At 34.0% G+C, this 20,080-nt stretch overlaps 1 protein-coding gene across 1 annotated transcript; it reads left to right on the forward strand.

Annotated features, from left to right (window-relative positions):
* Positions 1-9,969: 9,969 nt before the first annotated feature.
* Positions 9,970-11,687, forward strand: LOC106111767 (mid1-interacting protein 1A). The gene is made up of 2 exons (XM_013293914.1): positions 9,970-10,369; positions 11,067-11,687. The coding sequence occupies exons 1-2, from the start codon at positions 10,326-10,328 to the stop codon at positions 11,524-11,526; spliced, it is 504 nt and encodes a 167-aa protein (XP_013149368.1). The 5' UTR covers positions 9,970-10,325; the 3' UTR covers positions 11,527-11,687.
* Positions 11,688-20,080: the final 8,393 nt, after the last annotated feature.

Consider the following 20,080-nt stretch of genomic DNA (forward strand, 5'->3'; position numbering starts at 1 on the left):
AGTTTGCTTTTCATGTTAATGATGTAAACATTTAAAAAGTTACAAAGAAAGTGCCATAAATCAATACAGTTAATCTTCTTACTTTTAAGGTTATTTTTCGCATTCATTAAGAGTCGTTATAACTGAAGTAGAATTAACATATTAAATCAGTGCGGTGCCATCAATCAAGCGCGGATGACTTCTTTCAAAGGGCTTCCTAAGCCCTCACTTTCATCTGGACTTTCCCTTCAAGGGCCGCGACAATGGTAATTACTACACTGAAAAATGTTGCCGCTTATTGTACTTTCTTTTAATTATTTTGTGCACCACATCAAAATGTCTAATAGATTATGTCGTTACGTTACATTACGTATTTTTAAACATCAACATTCTCTGCAGGTTAAGACGCTCAGTTCCACTTATAGTCAACATAAACCCGATAGTATAAACTATTTACTTACAATAGAGTACGAGTCTAGTACATAAATACATATCAGCATAGTATTGAGTTTGTTGCAACTCGAACAAAAGCTGTCATCTGAAGTCCAGCGGCTATCGACTGTCCTCGCCGACTTCGTGACAGGCTAGCTCTTTGTGCAACTCAGGATTTTCATACAAAAGGTGTTTAGTTCCGTTTAGAAATGAAATTATTGCGTTTACATTATGATTACTAAGGAGAGCAATATTATAAAAAGTATACTGCCCACCAAGTTTAACATATTTAAAAACATTTTAATGGCCGGTTTCCACCCTACGTTTATCCATTCGCTAGTGTTTTTGGTTGAATAAACTCATGAAATGCATCTGTAAATTGAGTTTGACTCCGTTGAAACATAAATCAAACTAAGTCTAATGTTTCGCAAGGTAATGAAACCCATCATAAATAACATAAGTAAATGATCACAATTTTATACACTTTCATTTATTTGTAACAAAATTTTAGATTTTTGTTAAAGTAATGTCTAAAGATTATATGTAACTAAGCGTGGTTAGCATGTCCCGTAGGCACGGAAACACCGCGAGGCAAACCTAGTGTGCCGGAGTAGCAGACGTAGGCGCCGTCGCGAGCATCCGGCCGCGTTCAAAAACTCAATAAGTAACATTATTAGCGGAGCATTGGCGCTTGATTGAATCAACCGTCAACCCTCGTGGCGACGGCGCCCACCTGGCAATTACGCAGCCTTCCTTCCAAATGATTTCAACCCTTGCCCGACGGAGATAAGTTTATTTTGAGCCGGCCGAGTGGCGTTGTTCGTTTAAGTGCTTCTTTTGTGACGACATTCCGCTGCGTCTCTCCCAATTAGCTCGATCGAGGCACAAAAATTGAGTTAAACATCCCGAGCCCCGACTTTGTCTCCTGTTTGCTTATTGTCGACCGAGCGGCGGCCTCTAACCTTATAAATTAAAATGCACAAACTCTAGTTGCGTTCGAAAGCAACCATAAGATTCGTTTTGTATTTTTGCGTATCGTGCTAAAATTTCTACAGAATGCTCATAGTATCACTTAAATATTTCTGATTTCTGTATAACCTAGAATCATGAAAGGAAATTTTATATAAAAGTGTTTACCAATCATACAAAAATATCAAATAGTTAAACAAAATGTGAACACCGAATTGCGTATTGAATATTTTAAAGCATATTAGCATAGTATTAATAAAAGCTCGATCCGAAAGCATGCATGTTTCGGAAGTAAACTATAACAGGTGAAAAGCTCGGCGACGCATACCTAAGTTGTAAAACTTAAGCTCGCGGCCGTGTAAACTTGGCTCACCCGCAGTAAGTAGCGACATATTTCATACGGGCTCAGAGCCACCTTCGCCTAAAACAATCAAACAGCCACTTATGGAGCGCGTGCAAACAACTACAACTTAGCGCCGCCTCGCCTTAGATTTAACTAAATACCAAGTTCGGCTTAAGTAAGATAAGTTGTACGCCTCGACAAACATTGATGTTGCGTTACCTAAGTTAAACAGGTGATGCTGGTATACTTTTTATTAAATATAACCACTCACATGTTTGGTAAGTAACAATTAGAACATATAATCATAATAATATGTTTTCCTTGTACATTAGTATGCAAAAGTTGATGAGCAAGTAAGTACTAATACGAGTGTCTTTTAAACATTTTTGTGTAATCATTATAAAAACATTTTACCTACGTTTTGAAGTGGAATAAACAAAACATTTTTTCTTAGCAAAATATGTCAAAGTAGAATAAGTTAATTAACACGGTACATCGTTATCTAGGTATTTACAAAGTCTTTATAATATTCTCAACATTTTGAAACATTTAATTAACACTATATGAACATATAAAGATCTAAAAGAATTTGACAAAATTATTCATAATCTTCAGAATTTATAAGATCAAACCTTAAAAACAAAGTTAGAGAAAAAAACATTTCCATATTAAAATCGATTCCAACTTGTGGTAACAAACACGTATTTAGATATCACAGAATAAATTAGTAATACATTAAGTGTCTTTATTTTTGTAAGTTTGTACAGTAGGAGAGTCCCTTTAAATTAGCGCACCCCAATCTTGCCGCAATTTATTTAAGAATGTTATGTAAATCTGAACACGGCTCTTTGATCGTCCGCATCAAAAGTCCAAGCGTAAAAAAACTTCCACTAGAGTGGAGAAAAAACGAGAGGAGCTTAAGAAAAATAATGATTTAATCTTACTTTCTTCTATCGCGCATATAAAAGCGTGGAGAAGACGCGGGCGGGGCGTGTGCGGGGCGCGGACGGGGCGCGGGCGCAGGGGCGCGAATCGTTTTTAATCTTTGCTTTGTAAAGGTGATTATGAGGGATTATAGGTTTGAAAGTATGCCGAAATTTCGCGGCTGAGAAGACGGCCCTTGGGCTCATTTATGCGATATTTTTTGGACCCCCGGTGGGGTTGCGGTCGCGCCCCCTAGTCAATACCTCTCAACTTTTCCTTATTCTAGAGCTCTTCAAAGGAAGGCTTTATGGCTATCATTTTGTTTTGTTTTCAATAAGAGGCTAAACCGCGGATTCTTAGATGAGGGATAAAAGTAAAACGATTTTATTGTTTAGTTTTTTGAGATTTGTCGGAATTTAACTCTGTAAACCACATAGAATAAACTATTAACCTCGAATACTCATTCATAAAATCTGAAAGGCATATGTGTCTTACTAAAACTATAAATACGAAAGTTTGTATGGATGGCTGTTTGTTACAGATTGTAGTCTCAACTTCTGAACGGAACTCGATGAAATTTGGCACACATGTTGAACAACAGTCTGGAAGAACACATAGGCTACTTACTATTTTTTTTTACTTTCGCGTCGACGGTGCCTCCGTAAGCTAGTATCTTAATATAGTTAAAGTTAAAGCATACCTCATGTAAAAATAGTTGAGTCATAGAGTAGTTTAAATTCAGATATGACAAATCATGCACTTAGTATAGCTGCATTGCGACAAGGAGGAGTTTTGTCATTTTTCATTACGTGACCAGATCAACTTTGTCATCGGGGGCGTCGGCGATCTCCCTGGACTAAGCCTTACACTTACGTCGTGTTCACTGCACACAAGGTAATTTCAACTTTGTTTCAATGGAACAGTAAGGCGATTTTCATCCGATAATTATTTATTCAAAGCAAGCTTTACATGCAAGTAAGAACGCTTTGTAAGTAAAGAAAATTTATACATACATAGGTATGTGATTAAAATAATACCTAATGCTAAAATTTGGTTGGTAACATGACTTTCGCAGTCATTTTGTTTTCTATTGTACTAGAAGATAATAGTTATGTCGTGATAGGTAACCCCATGCAATTTATGCACAATATCAAATTATTTTCAGGTTTTGCACCAACTTTAATAGATAAATAATCGAGTTTCGTTTTGGATTATCGCTGAGAAACTTTCCAGAAACATATTCATGTTTCCAACAAAGTTGGTCCCTTCATTTGCAAGAAATCGTTATGGGTTTGCTTTACGTTGCTTCTGTTGCAGAAATAGACAGAGAACATTTGTATTTTTCCATAGTCGTTTCATTGGATATGTCAGTTAATTTGGAATCAACTTAAGAAAGAAACATCTAATAATCTACCTTTAAAAAGAAAACTCGACGAGTAATATGTACTTAGCAAATAGTATATATAGAACACGACTTAATTATATTGGTTGATCTTGGCGGGTGGTTGGGTGGCGCTAGTGGGCCGGGTGCGGGGAATGGGGGGCAGGGGGGGTGTCTCATCTCAATCGCAAATCGGCCATCTTGCGCCCCCGCGCCCGCTCCCACCCGCGCCCCGCAGCCCCCTCGTCCATTATACTTTTTAAGCTCCAATCTCGTTCATTTAAACGGTTGGCTTTAGATGGCAATCGCATTTTTCCACTGCAGGTCACGTCTCGACCCGTCTCCCGGCGCCGGGGCTTAAATCAACAAAAGAAAATAATAAGATTCGTTCAAATTAAAAGTGTAATGTCGCGAAAGTATAGGCGGCGGGCGCGGGCGCGGGCGGCGCCTAATCCCACCGACTGTCTTCATTAGACGGACCGCCGTTTAAGCCCCGAGGAACGCTTTAAAACATCAACGAGAATTTTTCTTTATTCATAACGAAGATTACGAGAAATGCAAATGAAGCGGAGTGTCGCGCGGGTACTTAGCTGTGTCAACAGACGCTGGCTGGGGCGGCTACGCTTGTGCTCTCTTTTCTTTTTTATTTAAATTCAAAACATAGTCATCACTTCTTAATATTATCTTATCTGAATAGTTACCTACATAACTTTAATTGTTCAATCAAGTCCGATTTAACTGTCATTTTCCTGACCCCACTCTGGTAGTTCAAACTTTATTAAAAACCACTTGAAACTAAAAGCTTCTTTCATTTGTTTTGTAAACGAACATAGACATTTTGCTTTCATCAATTTGTAAATAATTAAATAAAAATAAAAGTTAACATTGATCGGGGATCCAGGTTCGCAAAACCAATTTTATTATTGTAGTATAATAAAACAGAATTCTAAATTCAAAAGGCTCAGTCCTCGAACCCGTCTTATTTTTATTCTCAATTTATATCAAGCAATGAATCCCACATTATTGTCTCCGAGCATTAAAACGCAAACCCCTTTTTCTCGGAGAGGCGATTCCATTTTAGCTGGTTTTACGAAATTTAACGCCCCGTCTTACAGAACCACGTTATATAAGTGCCCTCGACGGCCGTCGTTTGCGCGGCCTCGAATAATTAATTTACTCTATTATTGTTCGTTTTAATTCGTTTTGATAATAATCGAAAACATAAGATAAGACCTTTATAATAATATTTTAATACTTGGCTTTAATTTGATTTTGATTTTGATGAACCATTACGATATCTGGGAGAAAACATTTTTTCGTACTAATTCCATTCTTATTAACACAAAAACGATTATGTATCATTTGTGCAATCAAGATACTTTTTTAAGCAAGTTGCTATCTTAAGTTACTTTCAGTATTAAATTGGTTTTCCTAAACTCAATTGACCCAAGTACTTATTTTTTGGTTTTAAATCCATAATTTAGTTAAAATACACAATAAAACATTAAAATGTTCTATCACGGAATAAAATCAATTTTTCCTTCCGCAGAATCGAAAAAGTCTGTCAATGAAAATAAAAATTTAGCCCTTGTTTTTGCCGGCATCTGTTATACATGCGAATGTAGCGAACTAAGCATATCAGCGTCCACGTATCAGTAATGATATTTGCGCAGACTAATTAAACTGAAATATATTTTTGCGAGTGGCACTTGTGCGAATCAAAGCGCGCAAACGGACCGCTTTTGTTTGCGCACTCGTTCATATCCCGCCGTACTGAAATCGCTTGAATATCCTAGCGCTATCATAACATGGAGTAAGATTTTAATTTTATTATTGTTAAACATTGTTGAATAAATAAAACAGAAGCGTTTCTTTTTCACAAATATCTCACACCAAGTCAGAAAGACTGGTTCAGCTGAGAATTTTATTAAAACGATGATAGTGTAATTAAAAAAAACATACAAACTTATTAAGTACCTCTTCCTTTTTGAAATCAATTAAAGTTTCATAGAGGGCTGGACCTATTAGTGATGCCAAGAACAAATAACATTAAATGAAAATACAAAATTATTTAGAGAACCACATACAAACAAATGTATTTGCAATTTTTGATAGCAAGATGATATAAAATATTGATTGTCGACAACAGCTGTTTCCATACTATTTTGTCTGTGGTATCCCAGGCTTAATTTGATTAGCGGCCGCAAGCCGTAGAGTGCACACTCGACGCGGACGGCAAACTTTGACGGCGACGGCCACTAGTAATGCCGATATAATCCCAATCATTTTAATTGCCGACAGCTTAGCAACTCACTCGGCCACCGCCACAGACCAAAGCCATTTGATGTTAAACACGCTTCTAATTAAATAAATTTGCTCATATACAATTTGAAAATCCTACTAATGTTATTAAAAGTTGAAGAGGAAGTCTGACGGTTACTTTTTCATGGAAAACATTAATCTGATATTTAATGAAATGTTGCAATAAGAGTATATATAAACAGGTAGGGATCTACCTACGAACTATCCCAACTAAAAGTCTGCTTGTAATTACAAATATATCACCCAAAAGTCTACGTCGAAAAACAACAAACCATACCTGTCTATTAAAAATTAAATCGTACTGAAAATTAAAAAAAGATACGGTACCATAGTTATTAAATGAAATTTCTACATAAATAGTGCCTATCTTCATTTTCAATAGTTTAAAGTAATTCTTAATATTAATACATCTAATTGTAATAGAAATGTACGCACAAGCAAACTTTTATATAAAAAAAAACATACAGACAAATTGAGTACCTCCTTCTTTTGGGAAGTCGGTCAAAAAAGACAACGTTCGATAAAAGCTCGATTGCTACAAATATTATCTAATACAATGAAAGCGCCATCTATCACAACGCAAAAGTTACGGAATTCAAATATCCAACAATAGGACAACAACGCCATCTGGCACAAGAATGATATAATTTGTCCCTTCACGTTTATGGTGTTTTCGTTTTACGATACTAGGTGGCGGCAAATAAAATTTAATAAATTAAATCTTAAATCTCCCATAGATGTCACTATATGGAACAAAACATAGAAAATAAATTCTGACAAGATAAAAAAAAAACTTACACAAAGCTAGTTATCGTTAATTACGATCCAATTAAATTAGGATTTCACCTTCTTGCCTTTTCCCCGCAATTTTAAATGATCAAATGTTGGTCTCCCAGTGACATATCCGTAATTACCTATGTATTTCAGATGTTCTTGAATATCGATTATCTCCTATCGGACCATAAACGTAATCATAATATTTATAGTATTTATGACACCAAAATAGCTATTTCTTATATAGTAGATATAGGCAAAATAGTATGCAAACAGAGTTTTCTATTTCTTAATGTTTACGCGCTTGATGCGTCGATCTACGTCATATCAGGCAATTAATATACAAATGTGAACATGTATGACGTGCGGAAAACATAACCAATAAAACACATTTCTATAAAGCTCTGCTTATTCGATTTGGTTGCTTTATTTGCTTGCAAAATATATTTCTTTGAGAGAAAAACTGTAATGAAATATTTTTTTTCTTTTGAATATAATTCTGTAGATATCCTAAGGCAGAGTCTAACATATCGAAATCTAAACTAATGCAGCCATTGTCGATATACTGGTATGAATTAAGTTAACCATGCACTAGGTAATGGTCGAAGATGGGTACTGGACACTAATAAAACATATCATAGCGATTAATATGCCTCCTCCAAATTATTAAAAATCGGCATTTAATACAATACGATTTAGGCAGCTTTTTTCACAATCCAATTTGCACAGAAGTGGAAAATAACATCTTATTCGATCCACTAATTGTAAAAATATCTTTAGCAAACAATAAATGATGTACGCGTATTTTCCTCTGTTAGTTTTTCGACGTTTAGGATTCGCGGGCACACGTCAGTCGTGTGGTTTGTTTCCCGCCAGGATAAACCTCATCCATCATATTTATTAGGTAATTCATTATTGAATTTAATGTTCATAATTAAACTATTTCTCGTAAGTGTCAGTAATGTTTCATACCGAAACCGCATGTCTTAATAATGTTATGATTTATTTAAAAACAACAAACATTTTGTTGACTTTGAATGACCTTTAAAATAGAAATGGCCCTAAGATTTAGAACATCGTGTATCTCCACAGATCACAATTTAAGGCGTATCTGGGGCTACAGGGATTAATTCGGCCATTGAAAACCCACTGTACTATAGTTGTACGATTTGTTAGAACGACGTTACAGTTAAGTTAAAAAAAATATTATTGCGGCGTTATATCATACAACTATAGTACAGTGGGTTTTCAATGGCCGTATTAATCATTGTAGCCCCAGATTCACCTTAAATTGTTATCTGTGAAAATATACGATGTTCCAAGGCACCAACATATTTGCAAACCACTATACCTATGAACGGAAATGTGATAAAAACAAATTCAAGTTATTTGATATTGCAGCCAATTGTAGGTATAATATTATAATAATGAGGTGTGGTACAGGCTTAGGAAGGTAAATCATACACCTAAAGTGTTCGGATTACTTCAAAATCAAACTAATAATAATTGTAGCGCATGGTTTTACGCCTCGTTTTTAACTCGCGCGTAAAAAAACATGTAGTTTACATTGTATATAAAATTATGTATTGTTCTATTTCTAATTGCAATAATGTAATAGTACAGAAGGTTGCACTAGAGAGAACGCTTAAAAATTTCCTACGACATGTTTTCTATTTGCTATATTGATGTTGCGTCAATCATGAGAATGTTTTGGAAACATGCTCGTACGACAAGCTTTACGTTTAATGACGTCAGATAAGTTTAGTAATACATAGTAAAAACTTTTTTAACTGATTACCTTTGCACTTCCTACTTTCATCCATCAACTACATGGGCCAAGGAATCCATTTGCGTCTTCATTACATACGCACACATGCACGTCAGTTTTTGGGTTTTTAATTCAATTTATTAAGAGTCATAGTGAGTTAAAAATAATTGATCTAAAGAAGATTACTAGTCGACATGCGACGTCGTAAGCGTTAATATGAAATTTCCAAATAAATCCGATAAAGATACTACGTAAACTTTGCAGTAATTATGATCCCCAAACAACATCCCTCTTTGAAATAAATTAAATTAAAAATGTATAATTTCTTATTGAAATCCTAAATAATTAGTAACTTATACTTCACACAACGAAAGTATGTCTTAGTTTTGGACTTGGAGGATCCTTCCATCGGGAATCTGGATTGGGATCTCATCTGTTGTTGAATATTTCTGGCTACAGTGTTACCATAGTGGATTCAAACGTTACTACCTTCATCGTAACAAAAATGTGGGTGAACACATTTCACCTATTGTGTTATAAATTCGCTTTTATTTATCATAGTCTTGCATTATTAATTAATTATATGTATTTATACTAAAAGAATAATATGGACAAGTAGGTAAGCATTTGAATACAATAAACTTATTCGGTTGGCCTTTGGCCTTTGAAATGAAGAAAGTAATTTAAAAACGTTATCACATACATATCAGGCTTATCTATCTTTAATATTAAAAACAACATATTTAGATGTATGAAAGATTAAAAACGCAAAAAAAGTAATTCGTGATGCTGCCGGATCACCGTGTGTATCATAATTTGCTTCGTTATTTTTATTAATTTTTACGTGTCCGTAACGTTTCAATTCGTTTCAATAATTGTAAGTAATTTCTACTTTAGAATCTTCTACAAACTTGGCAACATTTATTTCAAATAGCGCGCGCATCTGGTTTTACCAAACATCCAATGAAAAAAAAGTGCAGATTTAAATAAGCCAATCACAGCGTCTATATATGGTGTGACTTCGGTGGGACGCGCCTAGCCGTCGCCCTAATATTCGAATGTAAGCTACTTTCATCGTTTATTCGTTTAAATTAGTGGTGTTTTTGCATAAAATTTGTGATATAAGTTAGAATAATGATATAGTTTACGAGCAATCAATAAAGCTATTTAAATACATAAACATTCCACGATATAGCGATAATACTTATTCATTGTACGCTTCCCCCGCATCGTACGATCGAGTCATATAAAACGCGAGGACGCCCCCACTTCCAGCAAAACGTCAAATCACTCCGTCGTGTGCAGTTGTTCGTGCTTGGTGAATTCGTTTAAATTCAGTTCGCGTCTTCTCCATTCCAATATAATAACGAAAATTATTTGTGAAACTTAAAGCGTGTGTGTTCAGTGATATTAAAATCATTAAATTACACAAGATGTCTTTCAACACCGACATTTCTTCTAAATTGGAAAGCAGCAGGTACGGAAAGTGTTGATTTACTCAATAACCTTAATGCCACGGATCCTGTCCTAACATTTTTTTACTGTGAATTCATATTGATTTTAAAATAAGCTTGAATGTAACGATTAGTAGAAAAAATCTATTTTGGCCATTTTGACAAAATTCGACATTCCTTTCACATTGACATGGTAGCGTCGGTTTTATTTCCAATGATGCAATACGTTTGCATGTCGTAGAGTATCTCAATACCGTCTATAAAGTTTTAACACCAGGAGCCATAATTATAATCGGCCGTAACTGTATTACATAATTGGGTTAATCAAATCCCGAATTGAGGGTAACCTGTATATTTCGAAGCATTGTGACCTTTCAGTATTCTATCCGTTTAAATAACTAAATTGTTCACCAAATTGCCTTTAAACTGACATAGATGACCCACATACACAGTTTAAAAACTAGGTGTGGACGAGTATTGATTTTTTTTACCGAAACGTTTCTTACTTTGAAGATATCGTTTCCGTAAATTGTATGCTGTGACTAATAGTTAAAAGACTGAAAATGTTTTAAAAGCAATATAAAACTATAACCTTAAAAAGCGGGGTCATGGTATATGAATGTAAGTTTCTATGTTCAAATCTTAAACCGAGAATGAGAAACATTTGCAATATTTCCTAATGCAGTATCAAGAGCATAATGTTTTCTCTTGTTGTTACAGAAATACCTTGCGGAAAATTGCCCGCAATGATAATACCGAATTCTCCAAGCAGAGCATTTTGAATGATATGGAAAAGTTTGTGAAAATGGTTAACACCATGGATGAGACCGTGCTGGTACCCAGCCGCTTGATGAATCTGCCACAGGAAGGTGATGATGACCCTTTCAGCATGTTCGCCATGTTGAATGACTTGAAGACTGAATTGTTGTGGGCTGGTGATGTTGAGGAGCAGGGTGACAGGGCAAGGCGAGTGTCCGACTTAAGTGACAACGAAAGTGACACTTCTAGTGCTGCTGGAGATTCTGGCATAGAAGGAGAAGACGAGAGGGAGTCAGCTGTTCGCGCTGCAGCTGCCTGCCGCAGGCATCTACGAGGACTCCGTCATTCCCTTCGTCAGCTCACAGCTGCTGCTGCACATCTTACACGAACTTATCAAGAAGAGGTGGGCGCACCAGTTTAGAGCAAATATTCCAACTGCCTGTGATTGAAGCCTGTCCCGCACGTTTTGTATATATAGTTTAAGCGGCCCACATTGTACATATAGCTTTAAAGGGCTCCCGGCGTGTATGGGAATCTCAGTAAGTTATGAGGTTATTTAATAAACTTAATTTTCAATATTAACTCTTCGTTTCATTTAATTTCTACAATCACCGAGTTGACACAGAGTATAACACAAGATAGCACTTTGTACATAATAAAGACCTTTGTTTTGGCATAATTTTTAAATATTTTACTTAACAATTGACACAATGACTATTCAAATTCAATCTAAAGTAGCATTTGCTGCTTAAAGCAGTTTTTATATCAATCTGCTTGTCTGCTATGATTAAGATATCTTTAATTTTTTTTAACTTTGTTAGGTTTAAAAGTATAGACATTTAATAATGATCCAATTTTATTAGTTATATATTGCGACAATTAATTCAGGTTGAGATTGTAAAAAAGATTGATCTAATCTGAGTGCTTGATGGAATATTTACTTTTGCGATTTAACCTCTTTTCCATAGTCTTGATATACATAATAAGTAAAAAATGTCTACTAAAACTGTCTAATCTTTTATACAATGATGCAATATAAAAATTTATTTTACAAAAAATAAAGCTTTATGAGTTTATTGCCCTATATAACCTTAAACCCAGTAAATGACTTATTGCTTCTATTGTTGACAAAATAGTCTGATTATAAAGCATTATACTTAAATTAAAATTTAGTCAATGAACTGTCCTTTTAACATTCAAGTTAAAAGTACACAATCATATTGAACTGTTTTGTGGTAATTAAAAAAAAACAATTTGTAGGTTAGTTGTAAATGAATGTGGGATAAAAATCTTTTATGATAATTCAAATGTTTATATTGTTTTATTGATAAAACACTGAAGTTGGTGATTTTATGTCCAAGGTTTAGCATATTGCTGTTCACTTATCCAAAATGGTTGTTTTAGACCGACTGTCAATTGACATTTTATGAATTAAATAATAAAAGTTTTATAATATCCTGTTTTGTTACTTTTTATGTTTATTGCTGTTAATAAGACTGCAGTACAACTTTTGTGTAATCCACAGAACAATATTTTTAAAAATAAGTTGTGTTCTACAAGATTGAATGTGTGTGTACATCAAGGAAACAGACCTCTTATTTGGTAAGAGAAACAATGTAGTAAAACTACTAATGCTTTGTAATAGATATTTATTCTGATATAGAATAATTTTTCTGGCTAAACTGATTGTTACTAGCACTATAAAACATTGTGTCCGTTGTAAGAGTCGCAGAAGGAAACCAAAAATTTTATTCTGTAAAATGTCTGATATAAGTGACCAGGAGATTATTATTTTTAGTGTCTTTCTAAAGGGACTTACATATGAATATAATAAAATGCAACTCGCAGTCGCGACGGAATTATCGGCCTATCTACATCCTATATAGTACAGTAAAAGATATCAGTTAACGCACAGCGTGCCTTATCGACGATTGCCCTTTTCTAATAATATTGATAACAATCTTCACTAGGTTTTATAAATTGACTGTCATTCTTCAATAATGCGATATAAATGGCTTCCCCGAGCACTGTTCTTAAGTTCTTTCTCAATTTAAATTCCGTAGTAATACAGGTTCTAAATAACATCGACTTTTAATTAAAAGTAATATTTATACAAACAAATCTTCACTTTATAGAGAATGTTTAAAATAGTCAGTGTGCATACTAACGTCTTATGATGCGGTATGAGTAAAAAAAAACTTGATATAGGCAGAGGTTTTTTTCTTTTAATAAAAATAACCTAGACATTGTGGTTGATTTCGATTATATGGACTTTAATAAAAATACATAACATTATTTGATAACTTCGTCTAAAATGCCATTGTAAATTATCTATCGATGTGTTAGCCGACATATTGTAAGCATATTTGGTTTGTTTGTATATTTAGTATCCCCCAGTATCAAGCTTTAGTGCCTTAACTTTTAATATTGTCTCGTAGTCAATGCCAAAGGCCTCGTATAAAGTGTCTCATGTTTGCGTAACCGCGTCGATATGTTCGGCCTCGAGGGAATCGATTTTTAAATCTGCAAGCAACTGTCTTTACCTTTACTTATTACCTAGTTGGATTGGATAACATGCGGTATTACATTTTGTAGAAAAGAGTTTACGTTTACCCCAGAATTATAAGCCTTTATAGCACCTGATGTTAATTCAGCCAGTAGACATCTACATTGTGTTGAAGATCCTAAACCGGTTTAATACTAGTCACGAAAATGGTCATCGATTTTGATACAATCTTTGTCTTTCGCTCGGAAGCGTTATCTTTTACTCGTATTGACGCCCATTCACAGTTAAAGAGACCTATTGTTTTTTTTAACTTAGTCACATCTTTTAAGACATATTTTGTAATCTATACTTCTATACTATCTATATTATTATAATAAAGCGTGAAAACACACATTTTTGTTGCCTAATATGTCAGCGATAAAATGATATTTTTGAATAATTCTCTTTTTAACAAAAAGCCCTACACTTGCGTCTCGCTTATGGCTGTATATTTTAACGCCATTAAACTTAGAGGGTAAATATTTTGGATAAAAACCCTAATGTGGGAAAGAGACCATAAGTTGCTGCCAATATCAAGGAAGCAAGGTTGTCATCATGTCATGTCATTTTGACATTTGTAATTGATAATTTGACAAATACAACAAAAAAAGTTTTCATAATTTCATGCGGATGACGTCGCACGGGAACAGCTAGTGACTAATAATCCATCCATCATAATCAATCCATACCACGTGGATTATTTTAATAAAAAACGTAATAAGATTTCGTTTATTTTTTTATTCTAGTGTATCTATTAACCTTGTAATTTAATTATTCAAAGTAACAGGTTATTAATTGCGCCAATTACTAATTAATTAATGTAATATGGAATGTACACTAGTACCTATATGATAAGAAATAATCTTAGAATATAAATGCGAAAGTTTAGATGGTTCAATGTTTGTTAGAGTTTATCGACTAAACGATTGAATCCATCTCGATGAAATTTGGTAAATGAGCATGGTCTGGAAACATAGACTTACTTATGTTTTTTTTAAGTCCACGGTAGAGTCGCTGGCGATAGCTGTTTTATAATTTAACACTTTATAACCTTACATTGTTGTTAATAGAACATTTGATGAATGTGATGAATAGTTAAAAATACTTTAAAACAAGAAGAGATATCTAATTTTATTTCGGCATATTTTTGATTCATATTTAAGTAACGAAAGGATCCACCAACAACTGTAACTTCATCGGTGTAGGGTTTTGAAATCGCATAAAAACACATTTCGTTAATAATCGAGTTCCACGCTTCGATTCTTTTGTTTCTCTTCAAATAAGAAACAGTATTTTTGAAGCAACCGCGCGGTGCTTACGGGAACTTGATAATGGATGGATTAAGTAAACAGTTAACTTGGTTTAGGGGAGCCGTTCCGAAATATGTTTTAAAGTAGAACAATTAGTTGTAAAAGCAAGCAGATTGATTTATTTTAATGAATACTCCGAAGTATTGGATTATTTGGTATTCAGATAATGTAATATGGATGGATAAACTCAAATTAACTGTTGAACTTGTTACCGACTGCGCGGCAGCCAAAAATACAAAACTTTTATTTTAACTTATTTACATTACTACTCAGCAAAACTGTATAAATTACATCTTGCCCGTTATATGCTTCTTTTTTTTTAATAACAAAACACGCAAAAGTCTTGGTGGCCAGTATGCAACCTCTTTGGTTACATTCATACTTGTCAGCCAAAGAGGTTGTATTTAGCTCTGGACAACTGAATCATGAACGAAGAATGATAATCACTTTTTAAACTGTTGACAAGCTATTTAAGTAGTATATTAACCTATTTTTTATATAACTAGGAAGCATATATGCTTATCCACTTGGGTATTAAAATATATGTAACGTCTTCTAAATTCCACAGTATTACATATACATAAAGGCCTCGTTAAAACAGTTATGTCATAGCTGAAGACCTATAAAAGCTAGTGAACTAACCTCACATAATATTGTGTTACCGTATTATGGGCAGTAGTGACTCACCCTAAGATAATGGTGTCGTCAGTGGGAGTGGGAAACATAATAACATTTACTGTAATTCAATGGAAAACGTATCAAATACTAAGATGGCAGCATTATTATTAGTCCAATATAATTAGTCTTCATTAAGAATAGTGAGTAGTTACAAAACAACACAATATGGTCGTTATTTGGAAGTTCTCTTCAGCTTAATTACTATTTGTAGGGATGGTTTTGATGGAATGTATTTGAAATCCAACCTGTATACCTTTACCAAGCACTAAAATGTGATAACAATCATAGCAACAAGGTGTAACAAAATGGTGAGAATTTGTTGGTTTGTGATGAACAATAACTTAAAATTGACGACAGTCAAGTTTCGTGTTTGACCTACCTCCAAAGGATGATGCTCCGTGTTCCATGTTGCTATTGAAAAGAAGATAAGAAATGCGCTGCTCAATTGGTTCATAATTTTTTTCAATGTCATTCATTATTATTGTCATAGCGACAATAATAATTTATCATAACGACAATTATAAATGATGTTATTGTAACAATCTTGTGACCGATAATAACATCATCGATTGAAAGGCGATTTGCGCGGATTAAAGTATTATTAATAACACTTTCTTGATAAGGTCTTGTTTATTACACGTCAATAAATAAACCTTACATATATTTAGTTCAATATAAACACTAATTGCGTTAGATAACATGACGCAATGTTTTTCAGGCCGCTGGGGGTCCGAGAGATCATGAACTTGATCGCGATCCATAACCGGAGGCCTAGCTTATTGATAACGCTCTCGATGTTACGTTTATGTTCACTTATAATACATATAAAGTCATCAACATGCTATTTTATTTATACTGTAATATTTTATCGAAGAATTCGCATAAGCAAGCTTCTAACAGCAATTATTCTTTGTAATAACAGTGTAGTGAATGCATCAGGATGTTCTAATCTGACTTCCTATTCACAGGAGTAGGATTAATATGAATCAATCTGTATATTTTTTAAGTATTTCAGTAATCGAGGAAGATATGAACTCATCAGCTTTCCAAACGTAACGAGTAAGATCCGCCATCTTAAGAGTACAATAAAAAGTTCTATAACTGTCAATAATTAATTTTCTATAACTACAAATATTTTCTTAAAACGATTGAATTATAACAAAATGTTGAAATATGTCTAGTATCCTAACTTAATAGTGGTTATAGGTTCGAACGACTAACGCGAACCGGTGCTTTGCGTCAACAGTGGGGGAAATGTAAACAAAATGGCGCACATACATTCGCGTAAGAAATGTCAACATATATGACATCGATAGCCACTTCATACGATTAACACGTTTTATATTGATATAATTTGAAATTGTTTTAACTATACTAGATTTAGAGCATATTTCTGATATTATATTATATTTTAGACAATAGGTAACAGCATTTAAGTTTCGGAATCTCCATGACCTTGTCTACGGCTTCTTTGGTGCGTGTTCTAACGTCACGGAAATCACACCTATTTGAGAAACACGTTGTAATTATGAATCTGTAATGTGACATTTTTCGCAAACTACCCACAAATAATAAATGCCATTAGGAAGTATTAAATCTCTGATTAACCTAGTCAAGTGCAAACGACGTAACAGCTACAACAGAGTTGCTAACAATTATCAGTAGACTAATAAATTCTATTCAATTCTATTGAGATTTCTGTTAACAAAATAGGTCACAAGGCTAACGTCCCAATGTCATGTCACACATGTACAAGGAAAACTGAGATCCATACATTTGATTTATATTGTACCATTATCGTTATACAAGTAAATCACCGGTCATTAGTGCATCTACTTGCACGAGGAAGCAATCCAGAAGTGAGGTTGATTGATAAATAATACAAGAGACATATATTTATAAACATTCAGACTTGCGGCACATTTCAAAAGTATTATTTTATAATATGTATTTAATTCACAAACAATAGCAATTTTTTGTAATTAGTAACTTCTTCCTTAACACTTGGGATCAGTGTTAATTGCACTTAGGTTATATTTTAAACCAAATTATAGGGTAATTAATATTAATATCCATTTATCCTATAAAATATTAAGAAAACATTGACTATGTTTACAATAAACTACATTGGTAAGAATTGGCCACGTGACTGAGCGAAAGACGTTTGCGAGTTTTAAAAATTAGCAGCAATTGGTGGCGCATATAAAATTTCCGCGTATCGCGACCTTCGTCCAGTTGCAGTCGTGTTTGCACAACAGACGCCAGCATACGTAAAGGAAGGGTTGGGATTATATTTCTATTATTAACAAACGCACAAGTATTTATTTAATATAATTTAAGAGGAACACATTTCTCTTACGGTCGATGACAATTTTCTTTGATAGTTCATCACTGGGTTGTTAAAGGACAAGAAAGTACGAGACAAATGCAGACTGCAAGACAAAATTCGGACTTCGACTTAAAATCGAAGATTCATTTATATTGTTGAAAATACTGTGTTTGCTGTAACCATTTTCTTCTCAGTAAGAATACATATGTAAAATAATACGTGAGCGGTATTTTGCTTGAATGGATCTGTGAGATACAAGTCGTAAACCAACAAAGCTTTTCATCTCCACCGAGATTGTAATGCACAACAAAAACTGAAAGTGAAACTCGGTCGGGCTGCATTGAGAGAAAGGCCGAGGCGCAGGTTATCGTTGCTGCAAACAGTAATATCGGACCATCTTGATTTGTATTTCTTCCGCCATTCATAAGTCGTTACTCTAATGTGTATATGTACAATAGTCTTCAACCTTCATATGTACATTATCACTTGTGTTTAACGTATTGTTCTTTCGTGATACTATTATCAATGTATGCCTTCACCTGAAGGTGATATTGAACTACGAGGCGTCGGATGTTACGTCTCGAAGGACCAAGTCCAACATTACGAAGTTGTAATTAAAATCAAAGTAGGCGGCCCACCACTCTTTGTTAACGCATAATACAATAGAATTATAACTATGTAAATATAGTAATAAATATTATAAAAACAAGTAATGACTTGTTTTTATAACTTTTTGAACTAGATTTAATAAAGCCTGGACCTTTAAGTTCAAAAAGGTCACGGTCGATTCTGCGAAAAACTGGTATAAACTGTTCAGTTGATTATGCGGTAAATGGTGCAAAGTAATCGTAAACACGATGTTAGTATATCAGTTATTGGCCTCTGACTTAATATGATTAGAGTTGTGTTAATGCCGTTGGATTCCATCGCCGGGGCAATCAGACGGTGACGTAATCTGACGTCAGGTTTCACGAAAATTCTAGAAGCACATATCTCGGGCGGACGCAGTAGCAGGGCGCATGCGCGGTTCCACTGCGCAACGCGATCCGGCTCGATTGATACAACAAAGGTAACTCGGCCGCTGCTAGCTGCTATTGACCTTTATTCTACTGTATGCCGAGCAACTTATTTAAATATATTCTTGTTCTTGTCGCACATTTTATTACATGTTAATCTGACTGACTCTTATGATCTTTTCACAACTTAATATGGAAGATTCTATTGAAAGATAAAGCATTATAAATGCTAGGATTAAGACTATTTAAATTAAAAATCGTACACTCGAGGTATTTTCTCAGCACTCGCTTGAGTAGTATGACAAAATGTATTTGCTCTTTGGTCACCGAGGTTCGTCATTTGGAAGCCCTGAAACAAAAAGTCGATGAGCTCATAGCAGGATTGAAGGAAATATATAATATTACTGCACATAACTAACTCCCGTTTCACCTTCTTAGTTATAACATCTTTATTACGAGATAATTATACATGTTTTTTTTTTATAACATCTAATTGCTTATGTCTATATGTTTCTTACAAGTTGTTATGCATTTTTTATACAAAAAAGGGTTATTAATTGATATAATCAATATTATCCAATGAGATAATCTTTTAAAAATAACATGTATATTTGGCTATACAAATTTTTGCTTTTTAATCATAATTATTGATTTATAATAATAAAAAAACATCTCTGCGTTGAGACAGAATGCGGGAAATGAAATTTAGTCAACTAAAATACTTTATTTCGGGGAATGATATCGTTCGTGAAGCGTTCGGACGATTTAATCTATTCGAAGAACATGTTTTTATGTATGTTATTAAGAATTAAACGTTTAAATCTTTAAACTATACTGATACCAACTATGAGTAAATATTTCTGGGGTAAATAAAAAACAAAATGCTGAATAATATGATTATATTAATGGACACAGAAAGAAAGATTCTCTTCTCATAGAATGTACAAAGTATTGCTGTGAAATACGAAATTTACACGCATATTAAAAACAAGCTATCTGACTATGTCTACTAATGTCTATTTTTAAAGGAGTTAAATTTATCTGCTTCATTCTATTTCGGTTCTATTTCTTTTTCACGTTTTATGCTAAATATTTGA

The sequence above is a fragment of the Papilio polytes genome, unplaced genomic scaffold, assembly GCF_000836215.1.
Source record: "Papilio polytes unplaced genomic scaffold, Ppol_1.0 DF824146.1, whole genome shotgun sequence".
In the NCBI taxonomy this organism is placed as follows: domain Eukaryota; kingdom Metazoa; phylum Arthropoda; class Insecta; order Lepidoptera; family Papilionidae; genus Papilio; species Papilio polytes.